We start from the raw sequence: 13457 nt of genomic DNA, 5'->3' as shown, positions 1-13457 counted from the left end.
ATACTTGGCTTGGATTGTGGGTAGTGAAGTAATCCAGTGCATTAAGTGCATGGTGAGTCAATGAACAGTGTCTAGAGTAGGAAAATGATAGAATATAGTTAGTAGACCTACTTACTATCCTATATACATAATATTAGAATATCTTTTTTAGCCCAGCTGGTGTGGCTCAGTGGTTGAGCATCGACCTATGAACTAGGAGGTCACGATGCGATTCCTGGTCAGGGCACATGCCCCGTTGCAGGCTCAATCCCCAGTGTGGGGTGTGCCAGAGGCAGCTGATAAATGATTCTCTCTCATCATTGATGTTTCTGTCTCTCTTTCCCTCTCCTGTCTGAAATCAATATATATATATATATTGATTGTGTGCTACTATATTAAAGGGTACCTTTTTAAAAAAACATTTAAATAATCTTGGTGTGTTAGATTTTAAAAATTGTATTGCTTGTGTTTTGACATCTCAAGCATATTGAAAAACATACTTCTTAGTTCTCCTTCAGTTTACATGCAGAGAAGCTTTTTAGTTCCTAAAATTTAACTGATTGCTGCTTTCAAAAAGATTTGCATCTCTTTGGAGACACCCCTATTTGATTCGTAGCATTATAGAGATATGAGTTAAACAGGCTTTTTGGGCAAAATGATTTTCCAGCTCCTTAAGTTGGACCTTTGCTTCAGCAGATTTAGCAGATGTCTTGAAGCATGTCAATTTTGGAGATGCTGAGTGGCATGCTGAAGAATGTACACAATGTCTCCTTGCAGAGCTTTCAGTTGCGAGGGAGAAGAGATGAGTCCCGTGCAGCATAAACTGTACTACTGTAGCTGTCACAGCACAGTTAGCTGCCACATTAGTGTGGTTCAGGATCTGAGTGGAAGAGAACAGACTTAGACTTTTGGAAGATGGAGTGAAAATTCATTGAAGAGATTGGGAAAGCATTCTAGACAAGGAAAAAGGCAGAAAGTAGAGACAGTCTAGAAAGTACAGATCGTATGTAGCTGACCCATACGGTCTCTTTTTTCTTGTTTATATCTTTTCTGCTTCCTTGTAGTGAGAATAAGTTTTACTGTTCTTTTTATTACTTTGTTCAGTTCTCTGTTTCTTTTATTTGAGTTCTAAGAATTTTTCACTTAGTATAATAATCACTATTTTCAGATCTGTCAAACTCTTAAGCAAATTCGCCCTGCACTACTGGTCTACTTGCTTTATAATAAACATAACTCTAAGTAGAATAACATTTTTTTTCATAATCTGATTTTATAAGCCTGTTTTAAAGAATTCATTCACATAGTAGTCATTTCCCCTGCAAATTTTAGTTAAATTGAACTGATTTTTTGTGTACAACATGTCTGTGTCATAAAGACTTTAAGTTCTCTGATAGAAGTTTTGTGTGCTCTATAAAGTTTAGTTTGACATATAGGACAAGCGTAATTTGTTTATATTTGAGTTGCTAGAGATACGTTGTTGAAGTTTGAGAAAGTAGCGTATGCTTTCTTAAAATCATTTACTGGTGGAGATGTACTCCAGCCCAAAATTGATAGGAAATAGTATATAGCAGGAAGAGGTGAGAGTGTGTGTTAGAGAAGGGCACAGTGGCTGACACAGGCTGTGTCCTGGATCCTTCTGAAAATGCAGCCACTATTCCTCCTAGTAAGTAGTTGGACTAGTATAGTATTGGATAAAAATACCAAAGGTAGTTTCAACTTGTGGGTTTTTCAGGCGTAGGGGTCTATGTAGTAACTAAACTACTCCATGAATGAATGATGGTTACTCTTCTTCACCCACCAGCACATTCTCATGCGAGTGCCTAAGTGGCCTCTCTTTTTACTAAAGTTTTTAGTATTCATTAAAAATGTACAGCCCTAGACATTTCCTCAGATGCTTTTTCAGATTGTAATTGTTGAACTTTTCCAGTGTTTGCATTGTCACACTGTTAAGATGTTAAGCTCTGTGAGAATAGGATTCATGGTTTAAGTGCTTTGTCCTTGCGCACTTTTAGGAAATAGTTGCTTTGACTTTATCTTGGCAGCCTTAACTCATACATGTTATAATAAGTTTTGTAGTTGCTAAAAACTAGATTTGTCATCTTGGTGTGTGACAATCAATTTGTTATAGACTTAACCATAGTTTTTTCTTTAATAAAAGGTATGCTAAGCCAGTTATACTGACACTTCATACACACTGGAATGTGTGAGTGTGGTATGTAGCATCTTGAAAGTACTTTAAGTTCTATGCAGAAAAATAAAACTACAAACAACTGGACCCGCTCTCCTGCCCTCACATGATTTAGAACCAAAACCAGTGCATTGTTGTACATATTTGAAAATGATGAATTAAAATTAGTTTTTGACATCATAAAACATTTAAACATTAGCAATCCTTTTAAAATATGCAATCCTTCCCTAATGTATTATACTACTACTAATTACTTTAAAAATGAAATCACTCGTTTTAATATAAAGTATGCTTAGTAACTTGATTTTCATCAAGTTGCTTGGTCTTGTCTAGTCTTTCTTGTGGAAAGTTTCAAGTGCTTTCTCATATCTTATTTGTCTTTGCAATACTTTGGTGACAAGAAGCCTTATTAAATAGACTTGACTATACAGTACTTCCATGGTGTGCTGAGTGTTATCCCTTCCAGGGAGGGGACCCTTGTGCCTTGGCTTTTTGGAAAGTTTACTATCTGTTCAGTATTGAGCACTAGAGAAAAATTGTTAGACATTGATAAGATAATAAATGGGCTTCACATTACTTTCCCTTCTCTTACTTTATCTTTCTGAGAGAGTAAGGCAGATGTTATTTCTACTTACGAAGTAGGGTCCTCAGACATTAACAGAATGACTTACATGCCCAAAGTTATATTAATAATTCGTGTGGAGTGGCCTCATACAATACCTCTGCAGTTTTCAGCCCAGAATTTCTCCATTAGACCCACTGACTTGTACATATTGAATTGTACCCCATTGTGAAGTCCTGTACAAATAATGGGAAATGAAGTTGCATCAAGTTGAGTCTGGTGGTCAAAGCCTGGTACTATTTGAAAGAGAAATTGTATTTGAGTGGGATTACTTAGAGCCCCAGAAACAAAGGAATCTTTCTTTGTGTCAGCAGTTCTCAACCAGTAATGATTTTGCCTCCCAGGAGTCATTGGCAATCTGCGGAGACATTTGGTGTTGTCAAAGCTAGGGTATGGATGTGGGGGTGTGTGCATGTTCCTGTGTGCTACTGGCATCTAGTGGGTAGAGACCAGGAATGCTACTAAACATCCTACAATGCCTGGAACAGTCCCTACAACAAGGAGTTAATTATATAGTCCAAAATGTCAGTAGTGCCATGGTTGATAAATCCTGATGTTTGTGTTTTAAGGAATGGAATTAACTGAAGTCCTAGAAGCTAAAACGAACTTGGGTCAGAGGCAGGGAGCAGGTAAAGGAGGTGATTTCAAGTGCATTGGACCGAGAGGAGCTATTTTGATGGTGTTAAGAGTTAGTTGATTTCCTTTCTCTCGCCCTTTCTTTGTGCCAAGACTTGGCACAGCAATAGTGGAGAAAACACTGAAGAAACTTCTTTTTCTTCTTCTAAAGTACTTGGAACAGCGGTCCTATTCCAAGAGCTGAACATGTCAGTCACTTTCCCATGACACTTGCAGCTTCTCTGTAAACCACGCACCCATGCTGTAGGCTCCCAAGCAGTCTAGGGCACGTGACTATTTTTTGGCAAGATCATACAAGTGATAAACTAGCTAATTTATTTCCCAAAGTCTTATAATTCACCTGAGAGGATCTAAGTTTCACACTGTTTCTATATCACGTGCCATATGTGAATTTTTTTGACTGACATACTCCTGTTTTGTTTTATTAAACATTAAGCAGAGAAACAATGATCTTTTTTAAAAACAGACTTGAAATTTTAGAGCAGTTTTAAGTTCACAACAAAATTGAGAGGAAATTTACAGTTCCCAAATATCCCCTGCCCACAAACAAATGCCTTTTTACTTCATTGTAATACTAATTTTCAAATAAAGTTCATATAAATGCAGTGTTATTCTATTAATGCAAAATGAAAGGTTTCTTATCCTTGGTTTCAGTTCTCACTAAATGTAAAGCAAAAGTAAAGAGAAAATACATCTTGGTGAGTTATGGGTATTTTCTTTTTTCCCTACTCTGTGGGAGAGGCTCAAATCATCTTGCGTAGCTTCTTATTGACTCTGCCTGCCTAGTCAAGACCACTCATCTTCTTCAAAAATTTCCCACGGAGTTATACATCATCTTTCTTTACCAGAGGGGATTTATTTCCCTCCTAGGAGGTTTTCCTAGATTTCTAAAATTCAGTTTCTGGATCATTGAAACTCTTAACTTATTCAGTCTGATGATGTGATTGCTGTAGAGGTTGAATGTACCATAGCCACCAAGCCTTCCTATAACTGAGGGTATTCTAGGACCTTATCAGTGTGATCTTATTAGTGTCTCATGCATTTAGAGCTTAGGGAATATTGATGACTGTGTTGTTGAGTAGAATTTCCCCCAACCCCCTGCGAAGACCAGTTGGTTCTTTCAGCCAAAATATTGCTCTATCCTGTTTATCATGGCAAATGGACATATTATAATCTGCTGTGTTTCTTTTTGCTTCCTTTAAATCATGGGTTTCATAGGCCACTGGGTTTTACCCTTAAATAGTTGACCCATTAAAAAGTCAATTAACGGTCTATACGAGAGAGAGAGTTGGTGTTATTTAAAACACAACTCAGGTACAGTCTGGATTCAAGGCCTCTTGTGACCTTGGGCAAATTATTCTGAAGTCTATCCCTTTATCCATTAAATGAAAAGTATTCCTCCTGCTCTGCCTACTTCACAACAAGAGGACCAAATGAAATAACTGACTATGAGAGTGCCTTATAAGTTATAAAACACAATGAAAATGTGTAGTAGGATATAATTAGAAGGGTGAGCTTTAGGAAATGGCATTGATTGTAAAATGGCTGTAGGTTGAAAGAATTTATTTTCCCTTCTATTGACATGTCTTCATGATGTAGATTGCCTTTTCTTCACCTTAGTAAATTCAGAGATGACTTTTGTTGGGTTTGGTTGTAGTTTTTTGTCTTTTTAAAATAAGATTAAATTATTCACTTGCTAAACCATGATATTTGGCATAGATCAGTGATTGGTGCAAAACAAAATTCTGAATTCACCAAATAGCATAGACTAAGCCTATTACATCATCATCATCATCATCATCATCCATGGGAGTTGCTAATCAATTCTATAGGACCAGAAATAATTTTCTAGGCTCTTCTCAAAACCCCCAGATGGTAGTTTGACCTACACTCCTATTTTCAAACAGTTATTCTAAACAATAGTTTACCCTTTCCCCCCAACCAATTAGTTATACTGTGTGGATTCTGGATGGTGATAGATTGTTGGGTACAATTTATTAAAAGCCTTTTACATTGACAGTGTCTCAGCATATTTTATGCTGTTCACAAGTAGACCCAGAGTACTGTAGGACTCCAGGACTGGTGTTTTAAATGATTGGTAGAACTCTTGGAGCAAGGTAGGCAGACTGTGCTGAAAATTACTCCATCGAAAAGGTAGCTTAGCCCCCCTGCCTCTTTGGTCTTTGTGACTAATGGAAAAACACTCTCAAATTCAAAAGCCTAATCATTACTGCCCTTCTCCTCTGAGATGCATTACCAGTTTTATAATCAGGAAGAACTTAATTACTTTTTCTATTGCCTTATGTTTATTCTTCATAAAATTATTTTTATTCCTTTTAATGGGCTCAGAAATAAGCTCATATATTGAACTTTGCAAGCTTCCTTTTTTTTAATAGAATAGATCAGCTCAGCTGGCTAAATGCCTCACTAACAAACTTCAGAGCGTGGCTGGAACTAAATTGTGCTCTGGCACACAAAGATTTTAAACTGGATTATTGATTTACAAGCGCAGAATGGGGAAGCGGCTATAAGGACAGGAAGCTCCCTCTCCTGATCCTTGAGCAAGTTTTTCCTAACGTGTTTCAGGGGCTGTAAGCTCACGAGCAAAATCCTAACCAAGTTTATCATGCTAGGACAACCTATTTTATTTTGTTTTATATTAAATTTATTTGGGTGGCATTGGTCAACATGATCATATAGGTTTCAGGTATGGGTTTCTATGTTGCAATATCTATATATTGCACTGTGTGCCCACCACCCAAGTCAAATCTTCTCCTGCCACCATATATTAGGACCCTCTCTCCTTCCACCCCCTTTCCTCTAGCAACCACCATACTGCTGTTTGTGCTCACGAGTTTCAGTTTTATATCCCACATATGAGTGAAATCATAGGGTTCTTAGCTTTTTCTCACTGACTTATTTCTTTTAGAATAATATTCTCAGAGTCCATCCATGTTATTGCAAATGGCAGTATTACATCCTTTCTTATGGCTGAGTAGTATTCCATTGTGTATATGTACCACATCTTCTTTATCCAGTCCTCTATTGCAGGGCACTTTGGTTATTTCCATGTCTTGGCCACCATGAATAATGCTGCCGTAAACATAGGGGTGCATATATCTTTGTGAATACATGTTTTTTAGTTTTTCGGGTATATACCCAGGAGAGGGGTTACTGGATCATATTGAAGCTCTATTCTTAATATTTTGAGGAATCACCAGACTGCTTTCCATAGTGGTTAGGTCAACCCATTTTAAATGCTCCATAGAGAAAGAATAATTCTTCTCCCGCTTAACCACTAAAGAACCACATCTGTTTCTAACGTCAGCTTTTTATTTTTTTTTTTTTTATCTTTCATTTTTTGTTGGTAAATCTCCCAGACAACAGCAGTTCTGTAGAGAGTTTAAATATGAAGGAATGGCAGGACGGGCTCAGGGCACTTCTACCCAACATTAACATCAACTTTGGTGGACTGCCCAATTCCTCCTCCCCCTCCAGCGCCAACCACAGTGCACCAACGTCCAACACTGCCACCACCGACAGCCTGAGTTGGGACAGCCCTGGCAGCTGGACAGACCCAGCCATCATCACAGGTAACTTTCTCGCTCCTTCAGCTCCACTGACTGCCATCAGTTTGGTTTCTCGCACAGACTAAACTAAAACAAGTCCCTTCTCCATCAGCTTCTTTTCACAAAGCCACACGTGTGGTGGCTTGTTTCGTTCTCAGGGGTGCAGTCACGCTAACTCCGTTGGCCTAGTTGTGTAATAAGGCATTTGGTGCCTAGGTGGCTTCTTTTGGTGTAAGCAGGTGCTAACGTCTGCAGCATGTGTGTATGTTTTAGGCTTTCGAGTACAATAAGGATCTGACTTACCCTCTTAAAGGAACATACTCCACTTTTAAAATAAAGCTCTTTATTATAAGGCTATCTTCTTTATGGATTCCGAATAGAGGAGAAGCACAATTGGGAAATGACGTCATGCAATTTTGGGGACTCGTTTCTGCAGCTCTGCCTCTTAACAGTGGGGGACAGTGTGTAGTGGAAGAGGAGGCATGGGTTTCCGTGACAATAAATCATGGTCGTTGTGGGTGGAGGATAAGAGGAATGTAAGATTTAAAAGATTTACTTGGAAGGAGTTAAAAATTGTAATTTTTTCTTTTTTTGGGTGTATGGGGGTGTGTGAAACTAATCACCTTAAACATTTTGTTGTTGTTTGATGAATTTCCTATTCTTTCTGTTCAAACTCACCATTTTCCCTCTTGTTTTCTTTTCTCTCCTTAGGTATTCCAGCCTCTTCAGGAAACAGTTTAGACTCTCTTCAAGACGACAATCCTCCACACTGGCTAAAATCCCTTCAGGCCCTCACAGAGATGGACGGCCCCAGCGCCGCTCCGTCACAAGCCCACCACAGCGCCCCCTTCAGCACACAGATCCCCCTGCACAGAGCCAGTTGGAACCCCTACCCTCCTTCAAATCCTTCCAGCTTCCACTCCCCACCCCCAGGCTTTCAGACAGCCTTCAGACCCCCTAGCAAAACCCCCACAGATTTACTACAGAGTTCAACACTGGACCGCCATTAGGGAAAGGGGAGACACCATTAGAAAATGCAGGATTTGTCCCACCCTGTTTTCTCCCTCGGCTCACCCACAGCTCCCTTCTCATCTCTTAAGTTCTGAAGAATCCAGTTCCCGATCAATTTTTTTCTCCCTATCCCCAGATGCAATGCGATCACAGGGTCATGACCATCTTTTGTTTTAATTGTAAAAGTTTCTATTGATCCAGCATTTGAATGACACTGTTGAATGTTTCCTAAAAATGCCTTTCTAAGGAAGAAAAAAAAATCAAAGGGCAGTCTCTATACTTAGAAAATTACTGTTTGTTTCGCATAATAATGACATAATCTGCTTAGCAGAAAATGACGATTAATCTATAGAAAAGGTCAAGTAAATGCACTGTCAACTGCAGAAGTTTGAAAACCGGGTTAATAGAAATGAGATTGCTAAACGCATGAGGGAAAGCGTGGTCCTGGCAGCCGTCTTGTATTCAGCTTATCACTATTGCAGGGAAAATGCTTTTTAAAATTTTATTTTATTTTGAATTCTTTTGGCAAATTGATGGAATGGACTTGATTGTGTTGTTAAGCAAAAGAATTTATTGGAAGTTGATGGAAAGACAAATTGATCTGTAGTAGTAACTGGCCAGTTGCTAAGAGTTTATAAGGAGGGGAGAAATGATTTTTTTAAGGAGAAAAATTTTTTGGCTTTATATTTAAAGTAAATTCAAATGTTTTAAAGAAAAAGAGTATTCACAGATTTAATACCTATGTATAACATAAGAGCTGAAATATAAGTGATTTCTTCAGTCTTTCTCATCTGTCGGAATATTTTTTTCTTTGACCTTGAATTCACCTGACTAGGGCACTGAGATAGCACTGCTCTGGGGACATCTGATCACCACAGGAGCAAATCTCCAACCTCCCTGCCTGCAGCTTTTACTTAACCCTGTAGTTTCTGGACATTTGTGCAGTATTGAAAAGACAGGAGAAAAGAAAACAGAAACCTGGTTATAACCTGACGCTAAAACTAAAACCAAGAAAATGTACCTCTTTCTTCAGAATTAAAACTAAAATCTTAAATAAAACAGAAAACTTGATGATGACCCTTGGGCTGTTCTTGTTTTTTTTTTGTTTGTTTGTTTTTTTGTTTTTTTTTCCATTTTATTGCATGTGAGTTTCAAACATTTTGTGATAGTGGTCACCAGATGTTTCCATTGGTTGTACATCTTCAACAATAGGGAGGATGGTATAGCAGAAGAAATTAGGGGGGGAAATTGTTTTATTGTCAGTCTCTGCCATTTTTGAAGTTCAGCTCACCTTACACTCCAGAAGTCCTTTTCCAGGGGCTTCCTGTAGACAAAACCGCCTTTTGCTATTGTATAATGCAGACCAAACCATCCTTCATGTTCCAGGAAGGAGCAGATGGGCTGTTGATGTGCTGAGAGATTGGTTGTCTTGGGAGACCTGGCGGGAGCAGCCAGTGTGCCAGACAAGTAGCAGCACCTATGTGAGTGCCGTGATGGCAGAGGGATGAGAAAACACTGATGTGTGACCCACTGCTAAATCTGTGACCAGCCTTGCTGGGGAATGCCTAACGATGGAGAGATGGTCACACCACTGACCAAAAGAGGGCAGAGAACAGAAATGAAATGTTCCCTACCGGGTTCCTAGGATTTTGTATGGCTTGTATGTCCTGACTTGGATTCTGTCCACAAGTCCAAAGCTGGAGTTCCCATATTTCCAGTCACATCCATTAAGGTTATCTTTGTAGGGTGAATTAAGTAGATCTCAATCTTGCATTCTGTATTTTCGGGTTGATTTTCTCCTTCTTACCTTTATTTTGTACTTCGATTTGCTACCAGCCCCCTTGCTCCCCTCACCCAAAATAAACAATTTCAACACTGTTTTGGAAAAATGTAAACAGGATAGTCTCAAATGTCACCACAAATAGATATCAACTGGGTAAATAGTGAATTGTTTTTTTTCTTTTCTAATTTACCAAAATGTTACTGTGATACAGAGAAGAGGACTAAAAACTTCAGGGTCTCTTTGTCCTATGAACTTTGCTTCGGTCTCCTGAATATTCACATTGCACTGCAAAGTGATGGGTCAACATATCCTATATAATAAAAGTCTAATATGCTAAGTGTCTGACCGTTCATTCGACCATTCAACCAATCGCTATGACATGCACTGACCACCAGGGGGCAGACGCTCTGGTAGGTTAGCTTGCTGCTGGGGTCCAGCAGATTGGGACTGGTCAAGATGGGTGGACATGTCCTGGAGCCCTCCTGTGGTCCCTCCCTAGCTGGCCAACCTCCCGCGGTCCCTCCCTGGCTCCAATCATGCACCTGTGCGCGCCCCTGCCCCCCGGCCTGGCCTGCACCCTCTTGCAAACCAGAACCCCTTGGGAGATGTCAGAGAGCTGGTTTCAGCCCGATCCCCGCAGACCAGGCCGAGGGACCTCACTGGTGCATGAATCTGTGCACCAGGCCTCTAGTATATAATATTCGGGTAGCAGTGAGTTGTAATCAAGGCTTTGGGGGGTGGTGGTTGGATATTCTTTAGATACAGGCATAGCAATAAAAAAATGTTGCTTTGTCTGAAAAGGAAGGAAATTCTTGCAAAGCTATGCTGTGAATGTATGTTTAACAAACGATACATAAGACTTTATAAAATGTATAAACATCATTTAAAGAATAATAAAACAATACAAATCTGTGTGTTTACCACCCAAGTTAAAAATAGGACCTGCCAGCTCTAGCTGGTTTGGCTCAGTGGATAGCTGGGTTCGATTCCGGTCAAGGGCACTACTTCAGTTGCAGGCTCTATCCTCGGCCCCAGTCAGGGCATGTGTGAGAGGCAACCAATCGATGTGTCTCTCACCTCGATGTTTCTCTCTCTGTCTCTCCCCTTCCCACTCTCTCTAAAAATCAATGGGAAAATGTCCTCAGGTGAGGATAATACACACACACACACACACACACACACACATGCACACACACATCCAGAGCCACTCTGATGTTTTATATGTAATCTTTTTTTCTCCCTCTCTAAAACTTACAGAAATTGTGTCTTATGCTCTGAAATTTTAGTGATGTTCCTTGGTGTGGGTCTATTTTAATTTATTGTGCCAGACACACAGTAAGCTCTTAAAATCTGGCGACTCATGACCTTTAGTTCTGGGAAATTCTTGACTTATTTCATTAGTGAATTTTTTGCAATTATTTTCTTTCTTCTCCCTCTCTAAAAATCCCATTATCCAGATATCAGACCTTCTGAACATTCCTCTGTTTAGCACCCTTTTCACCCCCCATTTTCCATCTGTCTTTTGATCTCCTTTCTAGGAAGTTTTATCTCAACTTTATTGTTTATAGTTATTTTTCTCCTTGTGTTGTTTTTGTTTCTCCAAGTTGGTTTTAGCTATTTGTTTGCTTTTATTGCTATCTTCCATATTAGAAACTTCTCAGATCCTGACTCATGAATAAGACTACAAAGCTGATAGGAAGTTTTGGAAACATGAAGGCTTGCTGTGCTTGAACACCCCTGCTGGAAGATCTGGGTGGGCTCCGTGTTGGGGAACCCCTACTGTCAATGTCTTTAGTCCTTTTCTTTGGGGCTGGTCAGATGGATAAGGGTCTGACTGCTAGTGCTGTATTGGTGGTTTCTGGATTCATTATGCATATATTTATTTATTTCCTGTTTTGACTTCTTTCCTCTCGAGAGATTAAGTTTCCAAATATCTGCTCACCTTGGATAAAGTATGGTTGCACTATGGTGTGGAATTGGGGGATGAATCCTGGGAACTAACGTCTCAAAACATCTCGCTAACCTTTATTTTAGCCCTACCCTGGTTCTAGGGGTACCTGGCACAGTCAGCTAGTGTGCCAGTGAGGGGTGTGTAGTGTAAAACGGGTTGAGTCTCAGCTTTCCCCACTGCTATCTTGAGGCTTCTCATCAAGCCAAGGGAGTTCCCTTGGCCCTCTGCTTCCTAGGTCACCATTTTCTTCTGTCATCTCCTCTCGTGTTCTCTCTATTGTTGTTTTTTCTTCTTTATTCTAACATTAGTAGACCTATAGGGAGAAATGAAACTAAGTATGTAGGTTTAATCTGCCACCCTAGTCCTGATTTGAGCTCTGACTTCATAAGCTAATGGGCATAGTTTGTCAGGCCATAGGTAGAAGGAGCTTCTTGCTATTGGCCAATGAACACTAGTCACCATGTTGTATATTTCTTGGTGTGAATGGCATCTGCCCATTTGGTTACATTGAAGTGGTTTCTCTTTTTAACATTCTTTTTTCCAATGAAGCTCTTTGATTTACAGTCAGTAGTTTGTTTTCTGAAAGCTCATCATACAGGAGAGTATTTTAGGGGTTAAAATTTTAGCCTGGATGTTAACGGCACATTTTACTTGCCTTTTATTGCCATTTGGTGGGAGGGTGACAAGTCGGAGGGTTGCATTTTCTAGGCTACATTGCATTAGAACTATTTTAGAAATTGCAGAGTAGGAAAAAATAGCCTATCTTTAACTATATATGAATTGTATTTTGCGAGTAGGTAATATATGTCAACAATCTATTTCCACAAGGTTTGCAGGAATGGGGAACCTTTTTTCTGCCAAGGGCCATTTGGATATTTATAACCTCATTTTGAGACCATAAAAAATGATCAACTTAAAAATTAGCCTGCTATATTTGGTCAAACAATTAATTTACCCCTAATGCCTTGGCAGGGCCAGACCAAATGATTTCTCAGGCTGGGCATTCCCCACCCCTGTTTTTTTGTTTTTGTTTCTGTTTTTTAATTGATTTTTTACAGAGAGGAAGGGAGAGAGAGAGTTAGAAACATCCATCAGCTGCCTCCTGCACACCTCCTACTGGGGATGTGCCCGCAACCAAGGTACATGCCCTTGACAGGAATTGAACCCGGGACCCCTCAGTCCACAGGACAACGCTCTATCCACTGAGCCAAACCAGTTAGGGCTCCACCCCTGGTTTTTACGATGATAACCAATATAGAGCTGTATACAGTCAGTTCTGTCCAGCACCATTTCCCTGAACTTGAAGATGTGGCATACACTGCTCATTATTTGAGTTTTCTATCAAATTCTTTACCAACATCATTTATTCAGGGTCCGTATTATCTTTAAGGTATGTAAACTTTTAAAAGTCAGACAGCTTATATACCTTCAACAAAATCATGAGACAGATCCATCAGCAGAGGTAGCTATTTCTGCCCAAGTGATCTATCCAAGTGAAAGATGACTGAGGTCATTAGCATGAACTCTTTTTGAAAAAAACAAATACTTATTTTGTCACAAAAATCAGTCCTCATTCTTTGTGCTTAAAACACATTGTTCATTTAGCCCAGACGTAGCCTTCAGACACTTGGGCAGTTTCCTCCCAGGAAGAGCTGTCTTTGAAAATACATTTCTAAACTTGTTTCTGAACAAATTGATTTTAAGAAATGATACATGGT

General features: G+C 39.5%; 1 protein-coding gene across 9 annotated transcripts in view; it reads left to right on the top strand.

The window, feature by feature from the left end:
• The window catches only part of CNOT4 (CCR4-NOT transcription complex subunit 4), a 162892-nt gene extending 153803 nt beyond the window's left edge, over nucleotides 1-9089 (top strand). For 4 of the 9 annotated variants that reach the window (XM_080665737.1, XM_080665735.1, XM_080665738.1 and 1 more), the window contains one exon: nucleotides 7706-9084. In XM_080665737.1, coding sequence (XP_080521863.1) covers nucleotides 7706-8004 — 299 coding nt within the window. In that variant the 3' untranslated portion in view covers nucleotides 8005-9084. Of the gene's footprint in view, nucleotides 1-6805; nucleotides 7019-7705 lie in introns of all 9 variants that reach the window. The other 5 variants (XM_080665727.1, XM_080665733.1, XM_080665732.1 and 2 more) reach the window with 3 other exon arrangements.
• Nucleotides 9090-13457: the final 4368 nt, after the last annotated feature.

Source organism: Plecotus auritus (genome assembly GCF_963455305.1).
Source record: "Plecotus auritus genome assembly, chromosome: 4".
Lineage (NCBI taxonomy): Eukaryota > Metazoa > Chordata > Mammalia > Chiroptera > Vespertilionidae > Plecotus > Plecotus auritus.
The sequence above is the reverse complement of the archived record's forward strand: the minus strand, read 5'-3'. Positions and strand labels throughout refer to the sequence as shown.